General features: G+C 41.9%; 1 protein-coding gene across 2 annotated transcripts in view; it reads left to right on the top strand.

Moving 5' to 3' along the window:
• The first annotated feature begins 1890 nt into the window (after positions 1–1890).
• The window catches only part of LOC110494292 (6-phosphofructo-2-kinase/fructose-2,6-bisphosphatase 4), a 35433-nt gene continuing 9521 nt past the window's right edge, over positions 1891–27802 (top strand). The window contains exon 1 of one of the 2 annotated variants that reach the window (XM_021569238.3): positions 1891–2166. In XM_021569238.3, the coding sequence (XP_021424913.3) occupies positions 2124–2166 (43 nt within the window). In that variant the 5' untranslated portion in view covers positions 1891–2123. Of the gene's footprint in view, positions 2167–25112; positions 25323–27802 lie in introns of those variants that run through there. The other variant, XM_021569237.3, reaches the window with a different exon arrangement.

Consider the following 27802-nt stretch of genomic DNA (forward strand, 5'->3'; position numbering starts at 1 on the left):
TTCTAGAGCTCCGACCTGAAGATCACTGACATCATGATTCAACCTTATTTTTTTATGAGTTCCCAGCTATCTCAAAAGCACCATAAATCCAGAGAATGCCAGACTTTGATGACAACATTTGCAGAGGAAGGACTGCCGCACCACCTTCCAGTTCAAGTGAGCACAGCACAAGGTCCAAAAAAGGTATTGTATGTTGCTGCATAAATTATCTAATATGCCAGGAGATATATATACTGTAGCTAAGAAAGTAATACTAAGTATGTTGTGTAGTAAGCTTTTAGTAGCCCATGTGCCTCAACCTAATAATTTGGTCCCTTTTCCCTTCATAATTTCACCTACTGTTCTGACTTGGTGGTGCACATGCAGCATTTGTAAGAGCTTTCAATGTCTGCTTATATGCTCCCTTTATTAATCATATGGTTCTGACTTGGTGTACAGGGAGAATACTGTAAGAATGGCCCATGTTCTGAATTCTGTCACTGTACATTTCAAAAGTGCCGAACAAAGTTATATTGACTACGTCCGTACTAGCTCATTCATTAATGTCTTAATTGAAATTACGGATTGCCTCTTATTTTGGGCTCCCGAGTATCGCAGATGTCTAAGGCACTGCATCTCAGTGCAAGAGGCGTCACTACAGTCCCTGGTACGAATCCAGGCTGTATCACATCCGGCAGTGATTGGGAGTCCCATAGGGCGGCGCACAATTGACCCAGCGTTGTCCGGGTTTGGCCGGGGTAGCCCTCATAGTAAATAAGAATTTGTTAAGACTTGCCTAGTTAAAGGTTAAATAAAATAAATATATAAATACGAATTATCTGCTCGTTGTCACCCTACGCCATACTTTGTACATCTCAATTCTCAGTAGAAACCACATTTGTATGCCTCCCTAGTGGCGCAGCGGTCTAAGGCACTGTATTGCTACAGACCCGGGTTCGAACCTGGGCGTATCGCAGCCTGGGAGACCCATGAGGCGGCGCACAATCCAGGTTAGGGGAGGATTTGGCCGGCCGGATGGCTCTTTTACGGGAGTTGCAGTGATGGGACAAGACTGTAATTACCAATTGGATATCATGAAATTGGGGAGAAAAAAAGCTGTTAAAAAAACACATTTGTTTAAGCAGGTCAGCCATATCAGCTGTTTTTTTTAAATGGCAGTAAATGAGGTTGAATGAACTGATTCGCTGCCAGACAAGGCTCTGCTGATAGCCAGGTGTAGCGGTGGTAAGGTGTTGGGACTCTGCTGTTGGGACAGTTTTATGTAGGCCCTAACAGTTTGTGGGCACCGTTTCTCACCGCTATAGTGCAATTAATATATTGTTTAGTGTTGTGACTTTGCTGGCATGCATCCCCCCCAAAATTGAGGGAGTTTGCCCCACCAAGATTTACATGCTAAAATCGCCACTGGTTTTGTCAGGTCAGTCATGTTCTGCAACTCATCATTATGTCTGTCCTCTCTGCAGGGCTGGATTCTTGCAGTGGGGTGCAGCTGTAGAGATCCCAGCTGAGAGGAGAAATATCTTGCATTCACAAGCATTCTCTTCTTTTTAATGAATTCTGCTTTTGAAAAAAGTTTGCATCATTATTCATTCTAAGATGTATTGTGGAAGTACTGATATTTTATTGAAGATTGCAATGCACAATCAAGCCCTTTCTAAGAAATTAAATATGTGAAATCCTTTCCATTGAACTATGACTAAAATGTCCTATGAATTGTGTGAATGTGTGTGAGAAAGAGAGAGATGTTATGAGTTTATGAACGTTCTCATTCTTGCTGACCTCATCACAACTCAACACAACACAAGTGGTGACCCCTGATCTTATTGCCACATAGGCTGTCATCTTTTGATTAATGTGAACCCAACCATATTTAAACAAAACAATGAAATATGTATTTTCAAAGATTAGTCATTACAGCTAGTGAAAAACTCAATTCAGCTAGTGCTCACATAACCCCGTGCCTGTTGTAGCGCATCTGCGCTGTCTGAAATCCTCTCCGTCCTGTTGGAGAGGACTTGCATGCCTCTCCAAACGTGACTCCATTCATTGCCATCAAGCACCGCGGAGAGACGCACACAACGAAACAACGCTGGCAACGAGCAGCTCTCCTTCAAACCTGGACTATGAGGGGTTCCTGCCGACCACGAGCCACGCAAGACTGGACAGGTAGGGTTTCAACACCGATGGAGTTGTAACATGTATAATTTCATGATGGATGCGATGAGGGAGTTTTAACGAGGACATACTGCCTAGTGCGCCGGCTAGCTAGCGCGCGGCGGAGGAAGTAAACAAGGTTGTCATGTAGGCTAGGTCTACTTACAACAACAGAACCATATCGACTCTTCAAATAATAATAAAGCGATGTCAACCGATTTTCTTTTTTTAGAAGCAATAGACGAATATTGTCAGCGTTTGCAAAGACCGCTGTTCATAGTGCCCCTCTAGAAGAATCGCAATCTGTCTAGCTAGTGAACCGTCAACTGTCAGTGACTATTGGTTGGTTAGTCAATGTTAGTACATGTTGCGTTTGTATTAGTGGAATCGTGGTGATGACAGCTGTTAGTCAAAATGTATCTTGCTAACGTTAGCTAGTCTATTTCATTATTAAATATGCGTTTAAATATTGTGCAATAAATGCTATGTGAGAGGCAATGTTTTGGGAAATTAAATACATTGCGCATATTTGATCCACAAATAGCCTATCACGCAGTTCCCTGAATAAGGAAGTTTCTGATGACTCCACCAACAGAGGAGAAGAGAATCATGCTACATTAAATCTTGCTCCTACTACATCGATTCGCCCAAGTTCAATATTAACGAAACATGGAAATGATGAAACACCTACCTTGTGCCTATGTTGCATGCTTTTCTTTGTTTGCTGAAATCCATATTTTTTTAATGAACAAATACAACCTCTGAGTGTTTGCTCAGCGCAAATGTGCATGTGCCGATTGAATCTCAACAAGGAAACAGTCAGTGGTTGTATTTGATTAACGTTTATTGAAAAGTATGGATTTTAGCAAAGAAAGCCACACAACTACAGAGGACAAACATCGGTACAAGGTAGGCGTTTCATTTAAACATTTGTTTAAAGTATTGACCTTGTCGAACCGATGTGGTTGGAGCTAGATTACACAAAACTTGGTCTCTGCGCCACTCCGTTTTTTAAATATATATATATATATATATATATATATATATATATATATATTTTTTTTTTACCTTTATTTAACTAGGCAAGTCGGTTAAGAACAAATTATTATTTACAAGACGGCCTACCCCGGCCAAACCCTAACGACGCTGGGCCAATTGTGCGCCGCCCTGTCCTTCACCATGGAGTGGTTTAGTTTGCTAAGCCCTGAACTGACATCTGCAGGACTGGAGAAGTGGGGTGTGTGAATGTGTACCATAATAGTGTTTATGTAGGGGAGGCTTTACCCTTGGGAACGTGTTATCTAATCTAAGTTCTTTAAAATGGTATTTACACGTGGCCTTGTATTTTAAAGCCCAATCCTTGTCATAGAATGCTATGATTCTCAGGCCTATATATTGAACCATGTGTCACCATAAACCTCCTGTCAGATGCAAGCATTTAATTGCTGAGTACTGCACATAGCCTAACCCATTCATAGATGCCTTGACGAGAGTATCTTCTGGCAGGGAGAGTTTTGTTAAGAGCCCGGTTTTGGAAACAAATGGAATGTATATTTCCAGTCATTGAGAAATAATCATAAAAAAAGGGTTAAATTACTACACCTTATTAGGGCTAGGGTTCCCACACAGCCATATTCCCCATGTTACAGCATTTACTTGCGTAAAACAGAGGCGTACCTGTGCTAATTAGCTATCTGTTTCTCCGAAGAACTGTGTGCAAATAGAAGACGGCCACAAACGTGTTATAAAAAATATATTGTCGGCTGCAACTGTAAAACCTCTTAAAACAGTGTACACTAAGTGTGTATTTTGCATTCGTGAAATAATTTTGATGTGATAAGGGCTTTATGTTTCTATAACGGTAACGCAATTGAGAATCGATTCACGTTTAGATGGAGTTTTTGGTTGTTTTGGCTGTCAGAGCCAATTGGCCTCTCAACAGAACACGTACGGTCCTTGGACTATAAGGAGTAACGTTAGGTTCCTTTGGGCTTCGTGTATCCCAATAATGGACTGACTTCTGTTATGTGGGATTCTGAAAGCCTTGGTGAACTGTAGTCTGTCTGTGGCATGAGAGAAAACAGCATTCTTTGTTAATACTTTTACAGCTACAGACTCAGTTTAATTTACTGACACTGTTAGAAGAGCCATATCAGGTCTGTTTCTTCCATATGTGGGACTGTCAGATTTCACTTCCAGAAGGCTTGGCTGTTTCTCTATGAACAAACAATCTGTTGTCCCATATCAAGGGCGCAGCATGAACATGACCATCAATTTCAGACTGGACACATGCTATATGTAGGCTAGAGTGTGAGTGCACAAGCTGCTTTTTCACTGAGTGTCCAACAATGGTAAAAAGCATTACAATGTTGGCAGTTGAATAGGTAAACTTTCTTCTGCTGTTGTCTGACTACACAGTATACCATTTCTATCTCCATATTTAAACAGCTGATGCTGTATGTTATCCCATGACTCAGTCATTATGACACTGCACTATTATGCAAGACCCCTGTTCTGGCATCAAAACAAGCTCAGACCTTCCATTAACCAGATTGGCGCACATTCAACAAATCTGATCTAACAAAGTGGATATTTGTCAAATCCGCCATGATTTATGTATTGTAACAGGTGCAGAACGTTGTTATTTAAGTCTGATTTAGATATAGTTGGCTGTTTTTCGCTACATAACATGTAGAAGTTGTCCCTTTTCAGGTTGAGAAGAAGTGACTGCTAAATGCTAACTCCCGTTCGTATAAGCTGGTCAGTAATTTTTAACTGTAATGCAGTTTATTGGTAACAATGACATGAACATGTGTTGGGGTTGACATCCATACAAGCATTATACTCAGATTTTTATCTCAACATAGTGTGAAATACACATAAACAATGAAATGTGTAGGAAATGCAAAATCAGTGGGATCTCGCATTTTGTAACACACAGTTTGAAAAGGCATGTGATCAAACAAAGCTTTGGATGTCATTGATGACGTACCTCTGATAAAGTGACACGCACACTGCTTCGAAGTTAGCCCCTTAGCGATTTCTGCGCATGCCTTGGAGCTCCAGTATCAAACGTAACATCACTACTAGGAAGTGTATATAGTTTACGCCAATGGTGTTGTGCAATAACACCTTGAATAGTATTTTTAACTCTAGGAAGTGTATATAGTTTACACCAAAGGTGTTATGCAATAACAACCAGCCAGAAGAGGACTGGCCACCCCACATAGCCTGGTTCCTCTCTAGGTTTCTTCCTAGGTTTTGGCCTTTCTAGGGAGTTTTTCCTAGCCACCGTGCTTCTACACCTGCATTGCTTGCTGTTTGGGGTTTTAGGCTGGGTTTCTGTACAGCACTTTGAGATATCAGCTGATGTACGAAGGGCTATATAAATACATTTGATTTGATTTGTATAGTATTTTTAACTCCAGGAAGTGTGTATAGTTTGCACCAACGGTGTTATGTAATAACACCTCATATAGTATTTTGAACCAACACATAAAGGTCCTTATCACTTGACAAGATCACTCAGTGTTAGGTTATGGACATTACAATAGTATTTCTAAATCCTTATTGTCACATGCCGTTATGTAAGCAAGTTATATACTTCAGCACTAGTAGTGGTCTTTTTTCATTTTAATTTACATAACCATAGACCACTTAAACTGGTACCACACTTCCACTCACGGGTAGCCAAACATTTGTCCCCATCAAGCCACACCCCCAATATAATTTCCCAGTGTCCCTTGCCTTTTCAATTGAATTGTAGAGTTACCACCCATGACTGTATGTGTTAGTGACAGTGACTTGATTGTTAAATTCGTTCTGTTTCAGTCCTGTGCAATTCACCAAGTGAGTTCCTACTGTAAACGAATGTTATCATTAAAATAAAACTGTTGACCAATACATTGTTATCACTTACTTTGATGGAAGAGTTTTACCTTGACACAGTGGTGCTAGGAACATCATGGTTTACAGGCCACATCAGGCCTGCAGGGCACATTCGGCTGGTTTGCCAAGCGATGTGTAATTCCAATTGGAATCCATCCAGAGTTAGGACATCCAACTGTTGGAACTTTTCATCAGCAACCTACATTCAGAATGACTGACATTGATAAAGGAGACTACCTAAACCATTTAAACTGGATCAATAAGGTGCAATAAATGTAACTAGCTGATTGGATTAGTTTAGAAATCATTCTGTTATTTATGCTTGTGTAGCATGAGATTAATCAATCAATCAATGTACATGCGAATACACAGATATTAAAAACAATCCCAAAAAATCACTCTTTCACACACAACAGTGGTTATTATTAACGACAACATTGCGGTACTTTTACACCACTGAGTGTTCATTTAAACCCTGAATCGACACTAGAAATGTTACACTGAAAAATCAACACTCGGTAACACTGGCCAATTTGCTGTGTAGCCATGAAATGCTTTGAAAGGCTGGTCATGGCTCACATCAAAACCATCATCCCAGACACCCTGGATCATGTTTCTACAACCAATCAAGTTGTAGAAACATCTCAAGGATGATCAATTGAGTTCAATTTTGAGTCTTATAGCAAAGGGTCTGGATACTTATGTAAATAAGGCATTTCTGTTTTTTATTTTTGCCAACATTCCTAAAAATCTGTTTTCACTTAGTCTTTATCGGGTATTGTGTATAGATGATATTTTATAATTGAATCAATTATAAAATAAGGCTGTAACTTATGTGGAAAAAGTAAAGATGTCTGAATACTTTCCGAAGGCACTGTATGTGAAAATGTTGTTCATTGACTACAGCTCAGCGTTCAACACCATAGTACCCTCCAAGCTCATCACTAAGCTTAGGACCCTGGGGCTGAACTCCTCCCTCTGCAACTGGATCTTGATGGGCCGCCCCCAGCTGGTGAGGGTAGGCTACAACACATCCGCCACACTGACCCTCAACATGGAAGCCCCCAGGGGTGCGTGCTAAGTCCCCTCTACTCCATGTTCACCCATGACTGCTGAGCACGACTCCAGCACCATCATTAAGTTTGCTAAAGTTGACACGACGGTGGTAGGCATGATCAATGGCAATGAGACCGCCTATAGGGAGGAGGTCAGTGACTTGGCAGTGTGGTGCCAGGACAAAAACCTTTACATCAATATCAACAACAACAAAAAATAAACTGACTACAGGAAACAGAGGGCCAAGCACACCCCTATCCACATCGACAGGGCTTTAGAGGAGCGGATCTGCTTGGCATCCGACTGCAAGACACTGCAGAGGGTAGTACATCAGGACCCTGAACAGCTTCAAGCCATAAGATTGCTAAATACCTATCCGGACCATCTGCATTGACCTCCCCTTTGCAGTAACTCTTTTTACTCATCACATACGGTGCTGCTACTGCTTTTTATCTATCCTGTTGCCAACTGACTTTACCCTTACCCATATGTACATATCTACCTCAATAACATTGTACCCATGCACATCGACTCGGTACTGGTGCCCCGTGTATATAGCCAAGTTATTAATCATTGTGTATTTATTCCCTGTGTCAATATCTTTCTATTTTTCTCTCTGCATTTTTTTCGAAGGGCCCATAAGTAAGCATGTCACTGTTAGTCTACACCTGTTGTTTACGAAACATGTGACAATTTTATTTTATTTGACCTGATCACTTGACCTGAAGTGGGCCACGTTTAGGTTCTAAACTTTGTGTAACGTTGCAGATAGAAATGCCATGAATACAGCCGACATGGTTCCTTGTTTGTTTTACATTAGGCTACATAGCGTATTTCTGTTGGAACTTTCCTAAACATTGTGTCCTGCTAAAAGCTCCCCCCCTGAGAATTCTAGGGCCCAGGCCATATGGGCAGAAAAAATCTCCTGGCTCTACTTATGACCCAATGTAAATTCTTTATATGATGGTGAAGTGCCCTTCACAGTGGTGTTTGAAATCACAAAACGCTAAAGAGAAGTACAGACATAATAGAAAGCAGATTAGTGACCACAAGCAGCAACTAGACCACAAAGAGAGAGGAAATCTAGTTGTAAACCATTTGCTATTTCGACATCAGTCAATTAGAGAATGTTTTCGACATTGACATAGTTTTTAGACATTGTGGGCCACCACATTGTTCTCACCGATCTCAGATGTAGAGCCAAAGAACCATCTGAATGTCTCAGACACTAAATAGCCTAGCTACTGAGGTCAGAGTGAAAGAGAGGCTATTTACCCCCTCATCCCATTGTTTTTTAGGTTATGTCAGTGTGTGTTAGAAACAGGTGGACCCCTAATCATTTATGTCAGGTATAGACAGAAGGGGGTGTTTTGGAGATCTGTGCTGTGCCCAAGACTGTCATAGGGACAGGACAGGACTGGTAGGATCAGGCCAGTGTGTGTTCCACTGTGACAGTATGCCACAGGGTTTTTTATCTAGAGCAAGCAGCAATAAGATTGGTCACTGAAATGCACCAGCCTGACCACCCTCTCTACAAGGTATTCTACACAGAGAAGGGAGTCCTGCGAAACCAGGAACAACTGTCCAGTGTCGACGCAAGGACAAATACGCTGACAAATTCTACCATAGCCAATGCCATCAGACTTTTTAATAACAAAATGTCACTTTGTAAACTGTTCTTCTAAGCTAGGACCTATTTTAATTGAATGTAGTATATTTAAGTATTGTCTAAATGTGACTGTGCATTCTGCATATTCAGTCTGCAAGCATGAATGATATAAATGAAATCAAACCTCTACGCCAACAACCCCCTTCTACTTCCACCCTTATCTTCATTCTCTGCCTAATAAATCCTCAAAAGTACCTTTTTTTTCTCACACCTTCTGCTCTCTCTGCCTCTCTCTCTCTCCCTCACTCTATCTACGCTGCCTCTCCATCTGCCTCCCTCTATGCTGCCTATATCTCTCCTCTGCCTCTATCTGTGTGAAAGTTCAACCCCACGCTCTCAATCCCATTAAAGGCTCCAGGGAGAGATTTATCTGTGTGTGCTACTGTGTGTCTGTGTGCATGCTCATCTGTCTAGGGAAGAGTGGGATAAGTTGAGACATTTTTTTTACATTCAGCATCACTATGTCAAGGGAAAGATCTCTAAATATATTTTAGGATGTTGTGTATCCCTGGAAATAATCAGAATTGATGTAAACGACAGTTTTGTAAAACCATTCCAGGTGAAGCTGGTTGAGTGCGCCAGATGTGTGCAAAGCTATCATTAAGGCAAATGGTGGCTACTTTGAATAATCTCAAATATAAAACATATTTTGATTGAACACCTTTTGGTTACTACATGATTCCATACATGTTATTTAATAGTTTTGATGTCTTCACTGTTATTCTACAATGTAGAAAATAGTAAAAATAAAGAAAAACCCTTAAATAAGTAGGTGTCCAAACTTTTGACTGTTACTGTAGATCTCTCTGTTAAATATCAAATCACCTTTTGCCAAGATCATTTGCACATACTAGAACTTTACCTGGCAATGTGGTGCTGCTAGTAACAAACAACATTTAGAGACTGACAGCTAGAGTTTAAACAAAGTTTGCTTACATACATACATACATACAACTCTACCTAGTTGTAAGAGGATGAGCAGTGGATATACAAATATACAGTGGGTTTACAGTTGATATACTGTAAAATTGCACATCCACTGTATCAGTCTGAATATATCTAAATGCAGAGTTATCACAATAACTTACCCTTCCATTTCTTGACCAGTTGCCTGGGACAGTGATGTTGTTTCGATGTGCCAATTCGTAGGCAAGAGTTCTGCATTTGAGACTACTAAACCCATAAAACTGGTCCACGAGATTCTTGATGTTTAGCAAGCTCAGACTCTGTCATCAGATAAGACCTCGTGCTCCTCTGCTACTCTCTCATAGCCTCTCTTTCGCACAGATACATGTTCATTTTATTTTTTGTCAACGTACCTCTTCAGTGTCATTCAGTCTATTTTTGTCATCCCTTGCTGCTGCTCAAATGGACTTTTGCTCACTTTCTTGGCTGCACTATCTTGAGTTCATATACATGACGTATTGACAAAAATACTATGCATATTATGCATGAAACGGACAAAATGTTAACATAATTTGTATGGGGTATGGTGGCCATTGGCTCAATTTACCCCAAGGCAAACATTTTGACTATAAATAAAACTATAATATTGTCCCACAGAGCTACAAGGGTGTACTTTCATGCTAGGTTTAGGACCTCATATTGTAGCTTATAAACACCCCAACTGATGTGTAAAACAATCTACTTTGGTTTAGATACAGACATCATAAAACCTATAACACAAACTGAATTTGATTTTGTGAAAGTCAGTTTGCTGGACTTAACTTGCTTACCACTTTTTCCATGTGGTTTATTCCTTCAAAGACTCCATGAAATGATTATCTTCCTAAATATTTGCTCACATGATTAATTTTGTGTATTGTTTCCTAGAAACAAGGTGTGTCTCAACTTACTCCACTCTCTCCTATGTTGCCTGTGTGCATGCTCATGTTCATGAATCCATGTTTGTCTGTAGGTCCATCCAGCTGAGAATGTCTTGGCTTCCTAAAAGCCATAGCCTACACTACAATATAAACATAGGACAAATGCCAGAGGGGGCTTGCATTGAATGTGTTTTTATTACAAACGCAACATATTATTCTATAAGCCTTTGTCATTGATGAAATAGAAAATGAAATAGGCCTATCGTTGATACTAGTCGAATGATAGACGGACCATGAAGTCATTCTTTGGACTGCTCCGTTGATTTAACTGATTACAGGGTGTGCACCAGCATGAAACAATATTAGTTAGGTCAGAGAGAGGCTGATGCCATTGTTTGTATATGTGTGTGTTTTGGTTTGTGTTAAGGCTCGCAAAGCAGAGCTGCGTTTTATTGTTAGGGCCCAGGAAAAACTCCTGATCCTACTGCAGAGCTGTGTCAAAGTGGAGCATAGAACCAACCATTGCAATGAATTGAAGCCTGATTTATGCTAGTATCTCCCGCTATAAATTGTCGTTGCACTGTCAGCCCATCCCCTGATCCCATTGTAGCTGGAGGAGAGTTGATGAGGTGGGTGGTGGTTGTTGTAACAGAGTAATAAGTCACGGATATTTCACAAGGACCAGGAAGGGCTTTAAAGGCGGTGTCTGTTCTGTCTGTGGGGTGGCTGGATCATTTCTAAAAGCTTGAACTGTAGCCAGTAACTTTCCATTGCTGTCTGTGTTGATGCAGGCCACTGTGCATGATAAATACAGAGTTCCCTTGATCATCACAGATTATTTTTTTACTTTGTTGCTAAAATTAGATAATCGCGTCCTGGTTCCTGCTTGTGACTGTTTCTCTCTTACATTAGGCCTGGTATGTGATTATTCCCGAATTACCTTTTGATCTGTCTGGTTTGGCAACTCTGGTAGTAGCACACTTTTGACTGTACCCAGAGGACAGCTTTGGTATTGCAGTTTAACTGATGTCCAGCCCAGAAAGACAATTCCCATAAACGGCCCCATAGGGCTCCAACGTTCTGTGGCCCTCTTCCTGTGGTTATGGTTCTGAAACTGATAAGCCACTTTTAGCATACACATTTCAACAACACGATGGTTGTGGTTCCAAACATTGAATAGGTACTTTTAAAAAATTTTAAATCTCTTTTTAAGGTCCAGTGCAGTCAAAAATGTGATTTTCCTGTGTTTATATATATTTCCACACTATGAGGTTGGAATAATGCCGTTAAATTGTTAAAATGGTGATAATGTCCTTTTGGTGTAAGAGCTGTTTGAAAAGACTGCCTGAAATTTCAGCCTGTTTTGGTGGGTGGGAGTTTTGGCCTTACATGGTGACATCTCCATGCGGTAAATTAGTTAAAAGACCAATAAGAAAGAGTTCTAAACCTCTTTGCCAATAAAAGCTCATTTTCAGTTTTCCTCTCCCCACTCCCAGACAGTCCTAGCTAAATTATGTTTGTTGATGTACTTTTACCCTTTTATCTCCCCAATTTCATGATATCCAATTGGTAGTTAGTCTTGTCCCATCGCTGCAACCCCCCTACGGACTCTGGAGAGGCGACGGTTGAGAGCAATGTGTCCTCCGAAACACAACCCTGCCAAGCCGCACTGCTTCTTGACATACTACTCGCTTAACCCGGATGCCAGCCGCCCCAATGTGTCTGAGGAAACACCGTCCAGCTGGCGACCGATGTCCGCTTGCAGGCGCCCGGCCCGCCACAAGGAGTCGCTAGAGTGCAATTGGACAAGAAAATCCCGGCCGGCCAAACTCTGCCCTAACGCGGACGACGCTGGGCCAATTGTGCGCCGCATCATGGGTTTCCTGGTCACAGCCCGGATTTGAACTCAGGTCTGTAGTGATGCAGTGCCTTAGACCGCTGCGGTCCAGTGCCTTAGACCGCTGCGCCACTCGGGAGCCTAGCTAATTTCTTGCTTGAGAAACTGCTCTTGGCTAAGAAGCTATTTTTATTTGTTTCATTTTGGCCATTTTTTTTATATATTTTTTTTCTCCCTAATTTCGTGGTGTCAAATGGGTCGCTGCAACTCCCGTAGGGACTTAGAGGGACCCAATGTTCCCTCTAAGTTGTGCGGGTGCACAGCTCATCCAGGACTGCCGTGTAGAAGAAATACCAGCCTGCGCAGATGCACGAGATTGAACTTCAATCAATTTTACTCAAGTTTGACCCATTAATTTACACTATCAATGGTTTCTTCTACTGTGAGAATTGTTTGAATCAATGCAATCCATAACAAATATAACTATGCAATAATCAGTCTGTGATTTTCTTTTAGGCTGATCGCATTGGAGAATTCAATTGCAATGACAGGCTTGAGTGATCTCGAGAAGATACACTTGTTTTGAGACCAAAGCCTCATGTTGCCAAGTGTGCACATTTGTTCATGTTATTTTCTAGTTAGTGAGTTAATAGCCCAATTATAGCTAATTACCCTCAGCAACCCCTTTATTTGTCAAGTTTTCATCCAATATGTTGTGAATACAATATTGTTGATGATGACAGTAATGTGAGGTCAGAGAGCTTGTCAGCATGATGGAATGCCCCTTTTGACCAGGAGTGCACAAAGGCTTGGAAGAGGAATCAACCTTTAGACCAGGAAATGTGAGGCGAGAACTACATGTTTTAAATGTTTGAAACTCTGAACCTCAACAGGAGATGAAGAAATAAACTCCCCTTCCAGAGACATGAAGAGCTGCAGCTCATGTCCATCGTGGTCCGAATCCTGAATACAAAAACAAGATATTCCTCCTTGTTTTGGTATCAGTTTCAACCATTTAAAACATGTAGTTCTCGCCTCACGTTTCCTGGTCTAAAGGTTGATTCCTCTTCCAAGCCTTTATGCACTCCTGGTCAAAAGGGGCGTTCCGTCATGCTGACAAACTCTCTGACCTCACTCGGGCGTGGCTACAGGATATGGATGTGCAAAAGGATATGATTAGAAGTTCTCATGACACCTAAAATAGCATTCCTATCTTACCAACAATACTTTCATCATTTACAATATTGTATTCGCAACATATTGGATGAAAACTTGCTCATGGACTAATAGACATATACATCATTGACATGCACACACAGAAAGAAGTCAGCTCTGACAAATCCAGCTCAGAGAGGCTGAGCTCCATTGGCAGCAGATTTTAATTTAGAATGGAAAATGAATGTGTTTTATGCAACAAATGTCAGTATCACAAATGTATATCGCATCTAACGAAATCACACCAATTCGTTCCTCTAATCAAACCGAATCGTTTCAAACTAAAATATAGTTTTTGGACCGGAGCCCATTTTTATCTAGATATGTATTAAATTGTCTTGTCTTACCAATGTATTAGAAATACATAAACACAATAATATTGAAATAGACCCCTGCCAACTACTAATATTTAAATGTAGTTTAGCGGAAAGGATTTGCCTTCTATAAATTTGATTTGTTTTGTAAGTTTAAGAAATATTGCCTAGTGCCTTGTCATTTTGTTACCAAAAACCCACATCTTTTAAGATATTTTCTAATATCTCTCCCTCATGAGGAGGGGTGATAATGAAAGTTCACAGAAGTAACAAGAAAAGGTAGACCTATCACTTGTTTTTACTGATAACAATTTTGATTTATTAAGTGATTTAAAAACCATAATTCTATAACCAAATCGGTAATGGAAGGACTGAGAAATCACTAACAGAATGACTGCGATTGGCTACAATAGGAAATCATAGTAGGCATAGTTGTCACCTGCTACTGTTTTCCCTTCCACTGGCATACTGTTATGGTCAACTCATAATGTTTTCTTTCTCATTCTGTCATCTGGTGGTCAAAGAAAGAGTGTGAAACCAGTCTGGACAACCCCTCCCTCTCTTCCCCATCTTCACAATTTAACTGACAACTACCCATGAGCCCCTTCTCTTTCCATTCACTGTAACCAGCATCCTCAACCACTGAGCACCAACCGAAAGCAAACATCCATAGGCGATGAGAAAGAGATTACATTACATTTCACCCTGGCCTTGATTTCAAAATCCACAGATGTCGTTTTTTTTTTCCAGACTGGCCTTGATTTGGTCCAAACATAGACTTCTATGATTGGTTCAGATTTGGACCGGACCAAATCTGAACCAATTATAGACGGCTATAAGCACAGTACAGCACAGTACAGCAGAGTTCAGTTCAGTACAGAGTACAGTAAAGCTCACTAGAGCAGAGTCCAGTATTGTACTGTACTGATTTTTAAGAGTTTTGGGGAGATGTGAACGTCATCTTGTTACCAAATGTTGCATCTGTGCTGTTCTATATCGTGGAGCTCTGCCCCATAGTGGTTTGTGCCGCTGCCTAGGCAGCGAATAGCCTGAGTGAAAATTATGCACACACCTGCAGCCAATAGTAGAACAGGTGTCCCTATATAAGGGGACACTTCCCCCTCAATCAGCCTCCCATCATCTTCAGCGACAGGACTGGTCTGAAGAAGCCCAGAAGAGGAGAAATCTCAGGACGAACCCACCGTCGATATCCTGTTCTCGATGTCGTTGGCTGTCTTTAACGGCTATGAAGGAGACCAACGAAACCGCCCTATTGAACGCCTCCATCTCTGACTGCGGTCTCATCGGAACCACCGTTGAAGATGCAGGGGTGCATTTCTGGATGCTTGAGGAGGAGGAGAAGAAGCAGCTGTCTAGACACCTGCCACTTGCAGGAGGGTCTAGAGCAGCTTCAAAGGCACCCCCTCGCTCCACCGTCTCCAGTAGACCTGGGTCTACGGCCAGACGGAGAGCCCGCCAAGCAGCTGCACCTGGTGTACCAAGAGCGGGCCCCTCCAGCAGCACCAGAGAAGACAGCGGCTCAACCAACGAGAGGTTTTAATTTCGTCGCCCTGGCAGCTGAGAGGCAGTCAGAAGAGACGATGACTATGACGGGACGAAGGGGAGAAGACCTTTGAGAACACAGCACTTCTTGTGACAGCGCCCACTGTTCATTCCCCACCCCTGCAAAGGGATGGAGGAGCCAATGTGTCCTTTTGTTAAAACCTCTTGAAGCTAGGGAGCACTATTTTTATGTTTGGAAAAATAACGTTCCCAAAGTAAATGGCCTATTTCTCTGGACCAGATGCTAGAATATGCATATAATTGACAGATTAGGATAGAAAACTCTATAAAGATTCCAAAACGGTCAAAATATTGTCTGTGAGTATAACAGAACTGATATTGCAGGCGAAACCCTGAGAAAAATCAAACCAGGAAGTATCCTCTATTTAGAAAACTCCATGTTCCATAGCCTCCCATTGCTCCATTTAAAGGGATATCAACCAGATTATTTTTCCTATCGCTTCCTCAAGGTGTGAACAGTCTTCAGACATAGTTTCAGGCTTTTATTTTGAAAAATTAGCCAGAACGATAACATCGCGTCAAGTTTTGAGTTTTGCTCGCGCAACAGAATTTGGACAGCTGTTGTTTTTCCCTCTCCTACTGTGAAAGACATTTGCGGTTGATATATTATCGATTTATATATTTTTAAAACAACCTGAGCATTGATTATAAAAAACGTTTTACATGTTTCTGTGGACATTACGGATATTATTTGGAATTTGTCTGCGTTGTCGTGACCGCTCTTTCCTGTGGATTTATGAACATAATGCGCCAAACAAACGGCGGTATTTTGGATATAAAAATAATTTATGGAACAAAAGGAACATTTGTTGTGTAAATGGGAGTATCGTGAGTGAAAACATCCGAAGATCATCAAAGGTAAACTATTAATTTGATTGCTTTTCTGATTTTCGTGACCAAGCTTCCTGATGCTAAGTGTACTTAATGTTTTGTCATGCGATCGATAAATTTACACAAACGCTTGGATTGCTTTCGCTGTAAAGTATAATTTCAAAATCTGAGATGACAGGTAGATTAACAAAAAACTAACCTGTGTTTTGCAATATTGCACTTGTGATTTCATGAATATTAATATTTTTAGTAATATTATTTGACTGAGGCGCTATGTTATTCAGTGGTTGCTGATGACAATTATCCCGCTTAAGGAATGGGTAGCGTCAAGAAGTTTAATTAAGAGTGTGTTCCATTTGACTTTGTCACATGAGAACCTCTTCCATAACAAAACTGAGACCGCTCAAGTTCCTTCTCTCTCTATCTTCCTCTCACCACTCTGCGTGTAGCACAGCCCACTATGAGTGCGTAGTTGAGCACACACAGAAGGACGTTGTGAGCTGATTGTCCTCGCAGTGGCAGACCATGTGTAACAACACCTGCACAGGATCGGTACATCCGAACATCACACCTGCAGGACAGTTACAGGATGGCAACAACAACTGCCCGAGTTACACCAAGAACGCACAATCCCTCCATCAGTGCTCAGACTGTCCGCAATAGGCTGCGAGAGGCTGGACTGAGGGCTTGTAGGCCTGTTGTAAGACAGGTCATCACCAGACATCACCGGCAACAACGTAGCCTATGGGCACAAACCCACCATCGCTGGACCAGACAGGACTGGAAAAAAGTGCTCTTCACTGACGAGTCACGGTTTTGTCTCACCAGGGTTGATGGTTGGATTCACATTTATCGTCGAAGGAATGAGCGTTACACCAAGGCCTGTACTCTGGTGCGGGATCGATTTGGAGGTGGAGGGTCCGTCATGGTCTGGGGTGGTGTGTCACAGCATCATCGGACTGAGCTTGTTGTCATTGCAGGCAATTTCAATGCAGTGCATTACAGGAAAGACATCCTCCTCCCTCATGTGGTACCCTTCCTGCAGGCTCATCCTGACATGACACTCCAGCATGACAATGCCACCAGCCTTACTGCTCGTTCTGTGCGTGATTTTCTGCAAGACAGGAATGTCAGTGTTCATAGCCAGCGAAGAGCCCGAATCTCAATCCCATTGAGCACATCTGGGACCTGTTGGGTTGGATCAAAGGGTGAGGGCTCGGGCCATTCCCCCCAGAAAGGTCTGAGAACTTGCCGGTTGCTGTGGTGGAGATTGGGGTAACATCTCACAGCAAGAACTGGCAAATCTGGTGCAGTCCATGAGGAGGAGATGCACTGCAGTACTTAATGCTGCTGGTGGCCACACCAGATACTGACTGTTACTTTTGACCCCCCCCCCCCTTTGTTCAGGGACACATTATTACATTTCTGTTAGTCACATGTCTGGGGAACTTGTTCAGTTGTTGAATCTTGTTATGTTCATACAAATATTTACACGTTATGTTTGCTGAAAATAAACGCAGTTGACAGTGAGAGGATGTTTCTTTTTTTGCTGAGTTTATAAGCATAGAGATTAAGGACGCATACTTTCATGTGCCGATACATCAGCGTCACAGGAAATTTCTGCGTTTCGCCTTTTCAAGGGGTGGCGTACGAGTATGCGAGGATGCCATTTGGCTACGGCCTGGCTTCTCGCACCTTTTCCAAATGCATGGAGGAGGCATTGTAACCATTGCGTCGTCAAGGGAGAAGGCTATTAGCCTACCTAGACAACCTAGTGGTTCTGGCTCCATCAACAGAGCTGGTAATGGCACACACGACACAGACAGTAATTCATCTCATACGTTCGCTGTGAATTGGGAAAGTTCGGTGGAGGAGAGACTTCACGCTTGTGCCCGGTGCGCGCCTTGCCGTGCGCTGCACATAACACGCTGATGATTTGGTCATCGCCTGAGCTGTTTGTGTGTCACGGTGCTAGTACACTGGGTAGACCACTTTCGAAACAGCGACTGTCATTGGCTTTGTGAAGGCATTGAGACGGCTTATGAGGCAGCTGGGCGACCAATACCTCAAGGCGTAAGAGCCCACTCCACTCATGGAGTAGTGGCGTCTACGGCCCTTTTCAGAGGAACTGGGGTAGAGGATATTTGTGCAGCGGTGTTGTGGTCGTCACTAACTCCTTTTATCTGATTCTACCTGTTGGACATGTCGACTAACTCTTTAGCTCGTTCTGTACTCAGCGTGGCCGAAAAGATGCGGGACTATTGTGTTGGGTTCCCATTAGGTCCGTTCTTTTTGGCAAAGAGAGGCATGTGCGACATGACCTCTGTTTGACTTTGTCAGTACAGTAGGGAATGTCTAGTCCATATTCGATTATCTGCCCCATGAATCATTGGCTTTGCCTGTGGATTGAGTGTGGTGGGTTACACTGAGAAATCAGTGAGTATGTCTTCTAAGTTGGTTCAGCCTCTACTCAGCTTTGCTGAGGTGAAGGCTAGAATTAAGGTGGGAAAAGCAGAACAAATGGACAGGGTTTCCATCAGGTCTGCTTTTTCCTATTAGAATGACTACATGACATGACTCCTGGCTGGGGATGTGGCACAGTAGAGTCATGTGTTGTATCCTGCTCACAGGTCTATGACTGTGTTTGGGCGGAAGGATTAGGGGAAATAGTTTCTGTAACTGGTGTTACAGTACTATTAGACCAATCTTTAGTATTGACAGTTTTGAGCTCATCTATCTGGTGGTACAGATTAGTATGACTCATATTCTGTTTGTCTGCGCACTAGTCATTGGTTATGCCTTTTAGACTGCGTAGGGTGGATTAGACTGAGGACCCAGTACATTATGACGCAGTCTGTTTTCACAGTGTGTTACTGTTGCAGCCATTGTTGGGCCCAACCTTTCTTTAAGTGGGAAGTGTTAGGCTCGGCAGGGAGTACATTTTGGACCGTTTCGCTCCGACATAAACCACTAGGAGCAGAGCTCCCCTATGGGACGGAGCTCCACAATATAGAACGATAGTTACCGGAGTTGTAACTCCAGTTCTATGAGTGGAGCGGAGCCCCATAGGACTTAAGGCCCTGCCGACCCCCAGTCTCGCTGAAGTTAATTTTTTGGAAGGCTGATTGAGGGGAAGCGTCCCCTTATATAGGGACACCTGTACTCCTATTGGCTGCAGGTGTGTGCATAATTTTCTCTCATGCTATTTGCTGCCTAGGCAGCGGGGGCTCTGCTCCACCCATAGAACTGGAGTTACAACTCCTGTAACTGGGGAGGCTGGTAACCAAAAGGTTGCTAGATCGAATCCCCGAGCTGACAAGGTAAAAATCAGACATTCTGCCTCTGAACAAGGCAGTTAACCCACTGTTCCTAGGCCGTCATTGAAAATGAGAATTTGTTCTTAACTGACTTGCCTAGTTAAATAAAGGTTAAAATAAAATGTTTTAAAAACTATCGTTCTTCAACACACATTAGATTATAAAACCAGGTGCCTAGGACTTGTTAAAGTAATATGAAGAGCCTCTGTTGTTCTATCCCTATTCTGAATGACATTGGATGCAGCATATTACTGCAGGTCCTATTAGTGGTCTATTAGAGTACAGTGCATTTGGAAAGTATTCAGACCCCTTCTCTTATTCTAAAATTGATTAAATAAATAAAAATGATCAGCAATCTACACACATTACCCCATAATGACAAAGCAAAAACAGGTTTTTGGAAATGTTTGCTAATTTATAAAAAATAAAACTTGTTTATGTAAGTATTCAGAGCCTTTGCTGTGAGACTCTAAAATGAGCTCAGGTGCATTCTGTTTCCATTGATCACCCTTGAGATGTTTCTACAACTTGATTGGAGTCCACCTGTGGTAAATTCAGAGTTCCTCCAGAGTTCCTCTGTGGAGAAGGGAGAACCTTCCAGAAGGATAACCATCTCTGCAGCACTCAACCAATCAGACCTTTATGGTAGAGTGGCCAGATGGAAGCCACTCCTCAGTAAAAGGCACATGACATCCTGCTTAGAGTTTGTCAAAATGCACTTAAAGGATTCTCCGACCATGAGAAACAAGATTCTCTGGTCTGATGAAACCAAGATTGAACTCTTTGGCTTAAATGCCAAGCATCACGTCTGGAGGAAACCTGGCAGCGTGGTGGCAGCATCATGCTGTGGGGATGTTTTTCACTGGCAGGGACTAGGAGACTAGTCAGGATTGAGGGAAAGATAAATGGAGTACAGAGATCCTTGATGAAAATCTGCTCCAGAGCGCTAAGGGCCTCAGACAGGGGCGAAGGTTCACCTTCCAACAGGACAATGACCCTAAGCACACCCTAAGCACACAAGACAACGCAGGGGTGGCTTCAGGACAAGTCCTTGAGTGGCCCAGCCAGAGCCCGGACTTCAACCACACCGAACATCTCTGGAGAGACCTGAAAATAGCTGTGCAGCGATGCTCCCCATCCAACCTGACTGAGCTTGAGAGGATCTACAGAGAAGAATGGGAGAAACTCTCCAAATTCAGGTGTGTCAAGCTGGTAGCATCATACCCAAGAAGACTCGTGGCTGTAATTGCTGCCAAAGGTGCTTCAACAAAGTACTGAGTAAAGGGTATGAATACTTATGTAAGTGTGATATTTCCAGGGGGGGGAGGGGTTATATTCATTTCTAAAAACCTGTTTTGCTTTGTCATTATGGAGTATTGTGTGTTGATTTGAAGGGAAAAAACGTTCATAAATGTTAGAATACGGCTGTAAGGGTTTTTCTTTATTTTTACTATTTTCTACATTGTAGAATAATAGTGAAGACATCAAAACTATGAAATAACACATATGGAATCATGTAGTAATCAAAGGGTTAAACAAAATATATTTTAGCCACCATTTGCCTCGATGACAGCTTTGCACACTCTTGGCATTCTCACAACCAGCTGCACCTGGAATGCTTTTCCAACAGTCTTGAAGGAGTTCCCACATATGCTGAGTACTAGCTGGCTGCTTTTCCTTAACTCTACGGTCCGACTTATCCCAAACCATCTCAATTTGGTTGAGGTTGGGGGATTGTGAAGGCCAGGTCATTTGATGCAGAACTCCATCACTCTCCGTCTTGGTAAAATAGCCCTTACACAGCCTGGAGGTGTGTTGGGTCATTGACCTGTTGAAAAATAAATGATAGTCCCACTAAGCCCAAACCAGATGGGATGGTGTATCGCTTGCAGAATGCTGTGGTAGCCATGTTGGTTAAGTGTGCCTTGATTTCTAAATAGATCAGACTGTCACCAGCAAAGCCGCCCCCCACACCATAACACCTCCTCCTCCATGCTTTACGGTGTGAAATATATATATGCGGCGATCATCCGTTCACTCACACCGCGTCTCACAAAGACATGGCAGTTGGAACCAAAAATCTCAAAGTTGGACTCATCAGACCAAAGGACAAATTTCCACCGGGCTAATGTCCATTGCTCGTGTTTCTTGGCCAAAGCAAGTGTCTTCTTCCTATTGGTGTCCTTTTAGTAGTGGTTTCTTTGCAGCAATTTGACCATGAAGGCCTTATTACACAGTCTGAACAGTTGATGTTGAGATGTGTCTGTTACTTGAACTCTGTGAAGCATTTATCTGAGGCTGGTAACTCTGGGTCTTCCATTCCTGTGGCGGTCCTCATGAGAGACAGTTTCATCATAGCGCTTGATGGTTTTTGCGACTGAACATAAGAAACTTTCAAAGTTCTTGAAATGTTCCGTATTGATTGACCTTAATTTCTTAGAGTAATGATGGGCTGTAGTTTCTCTTTGCTTATTTGAGCTGTTCTTGTCACAACACAACTGACTCAAACACATTAAGAAGGAAATAAATTCCACAAATTTAGTTTTAAGAAGGCACACCTGTTATGCATTCCAGGTGACAACCTCATGAAGCTGGTTGAAGGAATGACAAGTGTGCAAAGCTGTCATCAAGGAAAAGGGTGGCTAAATATAAAATATATTTTGATTTGTTTAACCTTTCTTGGTTACTACATGATTCCATATGTGTTATTTCATAGTTTTGATGTCTTCACTATTATTCTACAATGTAGATAATAGTAAACATATAAAAACCCTTGAATGAGTAGGTGTTCTAAAACGTTTGACCGGTAGTGTGTGTGTGTATATGTAGGTAGATATGATTGTATTATCTCCATTACTATGTTACTTGGTGTCAATGGGGGGATTGAGTGGGTACACAGCCCCTCCCAGTGTTTTTAGAAAGTCCACAGTTTTCCGCTAGGAAATGCCACAAGGGGGCGCTATGATCCCTCTACTCTGAAAGTGAGTACTGGCAATTTGGGAAAACTGTAGCTACAATATTGCAACATGATTCAATATTCTGTCCATTAGCAGAACTTTGTCAGCTCGGCCAATAAAACAACACATTGGTTAAAAGCTGTTTTTTATCTTATTGCTACAATTAAAAACACAGACCGACTGTCAATGGCATAATAAACGTGTTTTAATTCACTTTTAATCGATTCTGATTCAATGACAGTTTCTGATTAGGGAAACTCATAATCACCCAGTTTGTCCAGGAAGACAGTGGATAAAGCTGTCCGACTGCTGTAACTAACCTGTGAATCTATGCTATGAATCTGTATGATGTGTTGTTGCAAAATACAGTTATGTACTGTGTGTGGTATGTTTACCTTGGATTATTTTCATCCAGGTTATTTTGATGCAGAGGAAGGGAGTTTGTTCTGAACAGTTTGTTCGAATTGCTGAACATGAATGAATTGTACACCTCCCACTCTTTGACCACTGCGTTTATCTTCAGATCCCCATGCAGTGAACACGCCCTCCTAACCAATGTGTCAGCCCTATCATTGGACGATGCATTTTCCGTTTTCACCCGTGATTGGTTAAATTCACATGAACATTCACTGTCCATGTACGTTGCATGTGAACAGCAGAAGACGTATTTTTCGCAAACTAGCGTGTTATCTTAACCTTTCCCCTTCATTTCGCCGAGTGCGCCCCTCTTTTTAGCATAATGTGCTGTCAGATGCACTGTTCTATTATATTACGATACAGGCACAATAAAACAACACACTGGTTAGAAGCTGTGTTTATCCTATTGCTACAGTTCAAAGCACATACCGACTGTTAGTGGCATAATACACATTTTAATTAACTTTTAATCAACTCTGTTTCAATGACACTTTCTGTGTAGGGAAACGTATCACCAGTGGTGGAAAAAGTACCCAATTGTTGAGTAAAAGTAAATATACCTTCATAAAAAAAATGACTCGAGTGAAAGTCACCCAGTAAAATACTACTGGAGTAAAAGTATTTGGGTTCTATTTAACCAGACAAGTCAGTTAATAACAAATTCTTATTTACAATGACGGCTACCCCGGCCAAACCCTAAACCGGACGACGCTGAGCCAGTTGTGCGCCGCCCTATGGGACTCCCAATCACAGCCGGTTGTGATACAGCCTGGAATCGAACCATTGTCTGTAGTGATGCCTCTAGCACTGAGATGCAGTGCCTTAGACCCCTGCGCCACTCTGGAGTTTTACATGTACTTTTATGTATCAAAAGCAAATTGAATTGCTAAAATATACTTAAGTATCAAAAGTAAAAATCATCATCAAATTCCTTATATTAAACAAACCAGATGGCACTATTGTTACAGCTAGCCAGGGGCACACTCACACCTCATTTACAAACAAGCATTTGTCTTTGGTGAGTCTGCCAGATCAGAGGCAGTAGGGATGAGCAGGCATGTCCTCTTGATAAGTGCAAGAATTTAACAATTTTTCTGTCCAGCTAAGCATTTAAAATGTAACAAGTACTTTTAGGTGTCAGGGAAAATGTAAGGAGTAAAAAGCACATACTTTTACTTCACTACATTCCTAAATCAAATTAAAGGTTGTCAAAAATATAAACAGTAAAGTACAGATACCTGAAAAAACTATTTAAGTAGTACTTTAAAGTATTTTTTACTTAAGTACTTTACACTACCGCGTATCACCCCGTTTGGCCAGGTAGCTGACCGACTGCTGTTAACTAACGTGAACATATGCCATGAATTAGCATGATGTGTTGTGTTGTTTATCGTTAGATCCCATGCAGTGAACACGCCCACCTGACCAATGTGTCGGCCTTACCATTGGATGATGCATTTCCTCTTTTCACCTGTGATTGGTTAAATTCACATCAACATTCTCTGTCCATGTGCGTTGCATGCGAACAGCGGAAGACCCGTTTCTTATCCCTCCCCTACTTTAGTTTAGTGCGCCCCTCTTTTTGGGGCACTGTTCTATGATATTACGGTACAAGCACAGTTGTGTTGTTAAATTGTAGCATGCAGTAGCCATATTGTTAAAACGTGAACAATGCATTTTGAAGCATTTTAAAATCAAACGGGCTATGTATATTTTCTCCTAACTCTGACAGTATTTGGAGCATTAATAGTATTCCTATATAACATGGCATGTTATTATGTTAATGTTGCATTTAAGCCTAGGCCTGTAGACTAAAACAGGGAAGTCATTGACACTGGCATCCCTTTTCAAGTAAGCCCCATACAATAAAGTCAGACCTCACACACACACAGATGCTCTGAGTTAATGGTAGGTCATCTTCATAGAAACGTAAATAAACAGAAAATAGCCTAAATTACAACGTTTTGCTCAACTATTGAATGATAATAAAAGTAGCCTACACCATTTAATGCGCTCAGCGTAGTGACATTACGGTAATGATATACGTTTTATGTTCCTCAGCCAAAATGATATCATTCCCTCGCAGCTCTGTTGCTCAAACTAGCTGTCATTAAGTAGAATATCGCTTCTGTCGGGATGACTTCCAACGAATACCATATAATGGCAACATCACCCCGTGAGCTTACTCAGAACCCGCTGAAGAAAATATGGATGCCATGGAAAAACGGGCTCTTTGTACACATTTTACAAAGAAGGGGTAAGTTGCCTTGGAGAAACACCGGCTTGTGCCAACAGCACATGGGCGCAGCGGAAGGGTATGCTCGATTTGGCCAAATACTTTATATTTTAAACAAATGTAGATATGTTGTACTTCATCGAAGTTCGAGATACCCAGGTGTTCTACACAGTGGCGTTGCGCAGCATGACAAGGTCAGGATTTTCTTCAAGGGACTAGCCAAATATTGAATCCACTATTTCCATTTCAAAATGTTTATTCATGCCAATATTGCAATTACGCATAGGCTATGACTATATGAATTGCTAGAGAAATGGCCTATGATACCGAAAGGGTATGGAAGCGCTCAGAATTGAATTAGACCAGGCAGATGACACGCACATGACAACGCGCCTGTTGGCCCGTGATCGCACAACCGATCAACCCAACCATGCCGATGTAGAGTAAAACAAGGTTATTTTATTGTTTAACTAATCATGTTTAAATGGAAACTGAATGCTAAAACCAACATATCTAGTGGAAATTGCATATGTGGCATCGGTATTAGTCAAACACGTATTCCAATTGCAAAATTGACTAAATCGTGTAAGTAGGATAACTTTGGTCATAAAGTCAGTCTATTCCGAGTTTTGTGAGATGTGTGTAACTGAGGTTGTCACAATTTACATGAGGGTTGGTTTGGATTACAATCATGCACTTGCCCATTAAAGTGCCACAAATGTCCAAAACGCGTGTTCTACAATATTGGACCATTGGCTTTCATACTTCTCGATTTTCGAATTATCTGCGTGGCTCAATCAAAACTGTCAACACGTTCAAATGGACGCAGTGCAGTGGTTGGAAATTCTGGCTAGGTGCGCATTAGGGCTGTTAGTCCCGTGGATGGTGGTCTCAGAGCGCTACGAAGCTATGTCACAATGTGATGCCAGACTATAGCTAGCGTCTCTATCTGCGGACTCAGACCAAACATGTACACGTATGCAATGTTCTAGAATATTGGACCATTGGCATTCAATCTTTTAAAATTCTCAGCACAGCTCAGACAATTTCTCAAACTGTCAACATAATCAAATTAAGAGAGTACATGTACTGGAGACATGTTGGTTGGGCAGTGTAGCTAGTGTCACAGGGATGCCGGACTATGGCGTCCTAGCATCTGTGGACTATGATTTACGAGGGCGAATTGTCATGATTGATGGCTGATTACACTCTATCCACTCATAGCAGCAGGACCTGAGACAAACCTGCCCATTACGCAGTGCCTCTGATTTATTTACAGTACCAGTCAAAAGTTTGCACATCTACTCATTCAAGGGTTTTTCTTTATTTGACTATTTTCTACATTGTAGAATAATAGTGAATACATCAAAACTATGAAATAACACATGGAATCATGTAGTAACCAAAAAAGTGTTAAACAAATCAAAATATATTTTAGATTCTTTAAAGTAGCCACCCTTTGCCTTGATGACAGCTTTGCACACTTGGCATTGTCTCAACCAGCTTCACCTGGAATGCGTTTCCAACAGTCTTGAAGGAGTTTCCACATATGCTGCGCACTTGTTAGCTGCTTTTCCTTCAGTCTGCGCTCCAACTCATCCCAAACCATCTCAATTGGGTTGAGGTCGAGTGATTGTGGAGGCCAGGTAATCTAATGCAGCACTCATCACGCTCCTTCTTGGTCAAATACACAGCCTGGAGGTCTGTTGGATCATTGTCCTTTTGAAAAACAAATGATAGTCCCACTAAGCACAAACCAGATGGGATGGTGTATAACTGCAGAGTGCTGTGGTAGCCATGCTGGTTAAGTGTTCCTTGAATTCTAAATAAATCACTGACGGTGTCACCAGCAAAGCACCATCACACCACCTCCTCCATGCTTCACTGTGGGAAACACACATGCGGAGATCATCCATTCAACTATGCGTCTCACAAAGACACAGCGGTTAGAACCAAAAATCTCACATTTGGACTCATCAGACCAAAGGACAGATTTTCACCGGTCTAATGTCCATACTTGTGTTTCTTGGCCCAAGCAAGTCTCTTCTTCTTATTGGTGTCCTTTAGTAGTGGTTTCTTGCAGCAATCCAACCATGAATGCCTGATTTCACACAGTCTCCTCTGAACAGTTGATGTTGAGATGTGTCTGTTACTTGAACACTGTAAAGCATTTATTTGGGCTCCAATCTGAGGCTGGTAACTCTAACCAACTTATTCTCTGCAGCAGAGGTAACTCTGGGTCTTCCTTTCCGATGGCGGTCCTCATGAGAGCCAGTTTCATCACAGCAGAGGTAACTCTGGGTCTTCCTTTCCTGTGGCGGTCCTCATGAGAGCCAGTTTCATCATAGCGCTTGATGTTTTTTGCGACTGCACTGACATTTTCCGTATTGACTGACCTCGTCTTAACATAACGATGGACTGTCATTTGTCTTTGCTTGTTTGAGAGGTTCTTGCCATAATATGGACTTGGTCTTTTACCAAAATAGGCTGTCTTCTGTATA

This window comes from Oncorhynchus mykiss, chromosome 17, assembly GCF_057628025.1.
Source record: "Oncorhynchus mykiss isolate SJ-2025 chromosome 17, ASM5762802v1, whole genome shotgun sequence".
Lineage (NCBI taxonomy): Eukaryota > Metazoa > Chordata > Actinopteri > Salmoniformes > Salmonidae > Oncorhynchus > Oncorhynchus mykiss.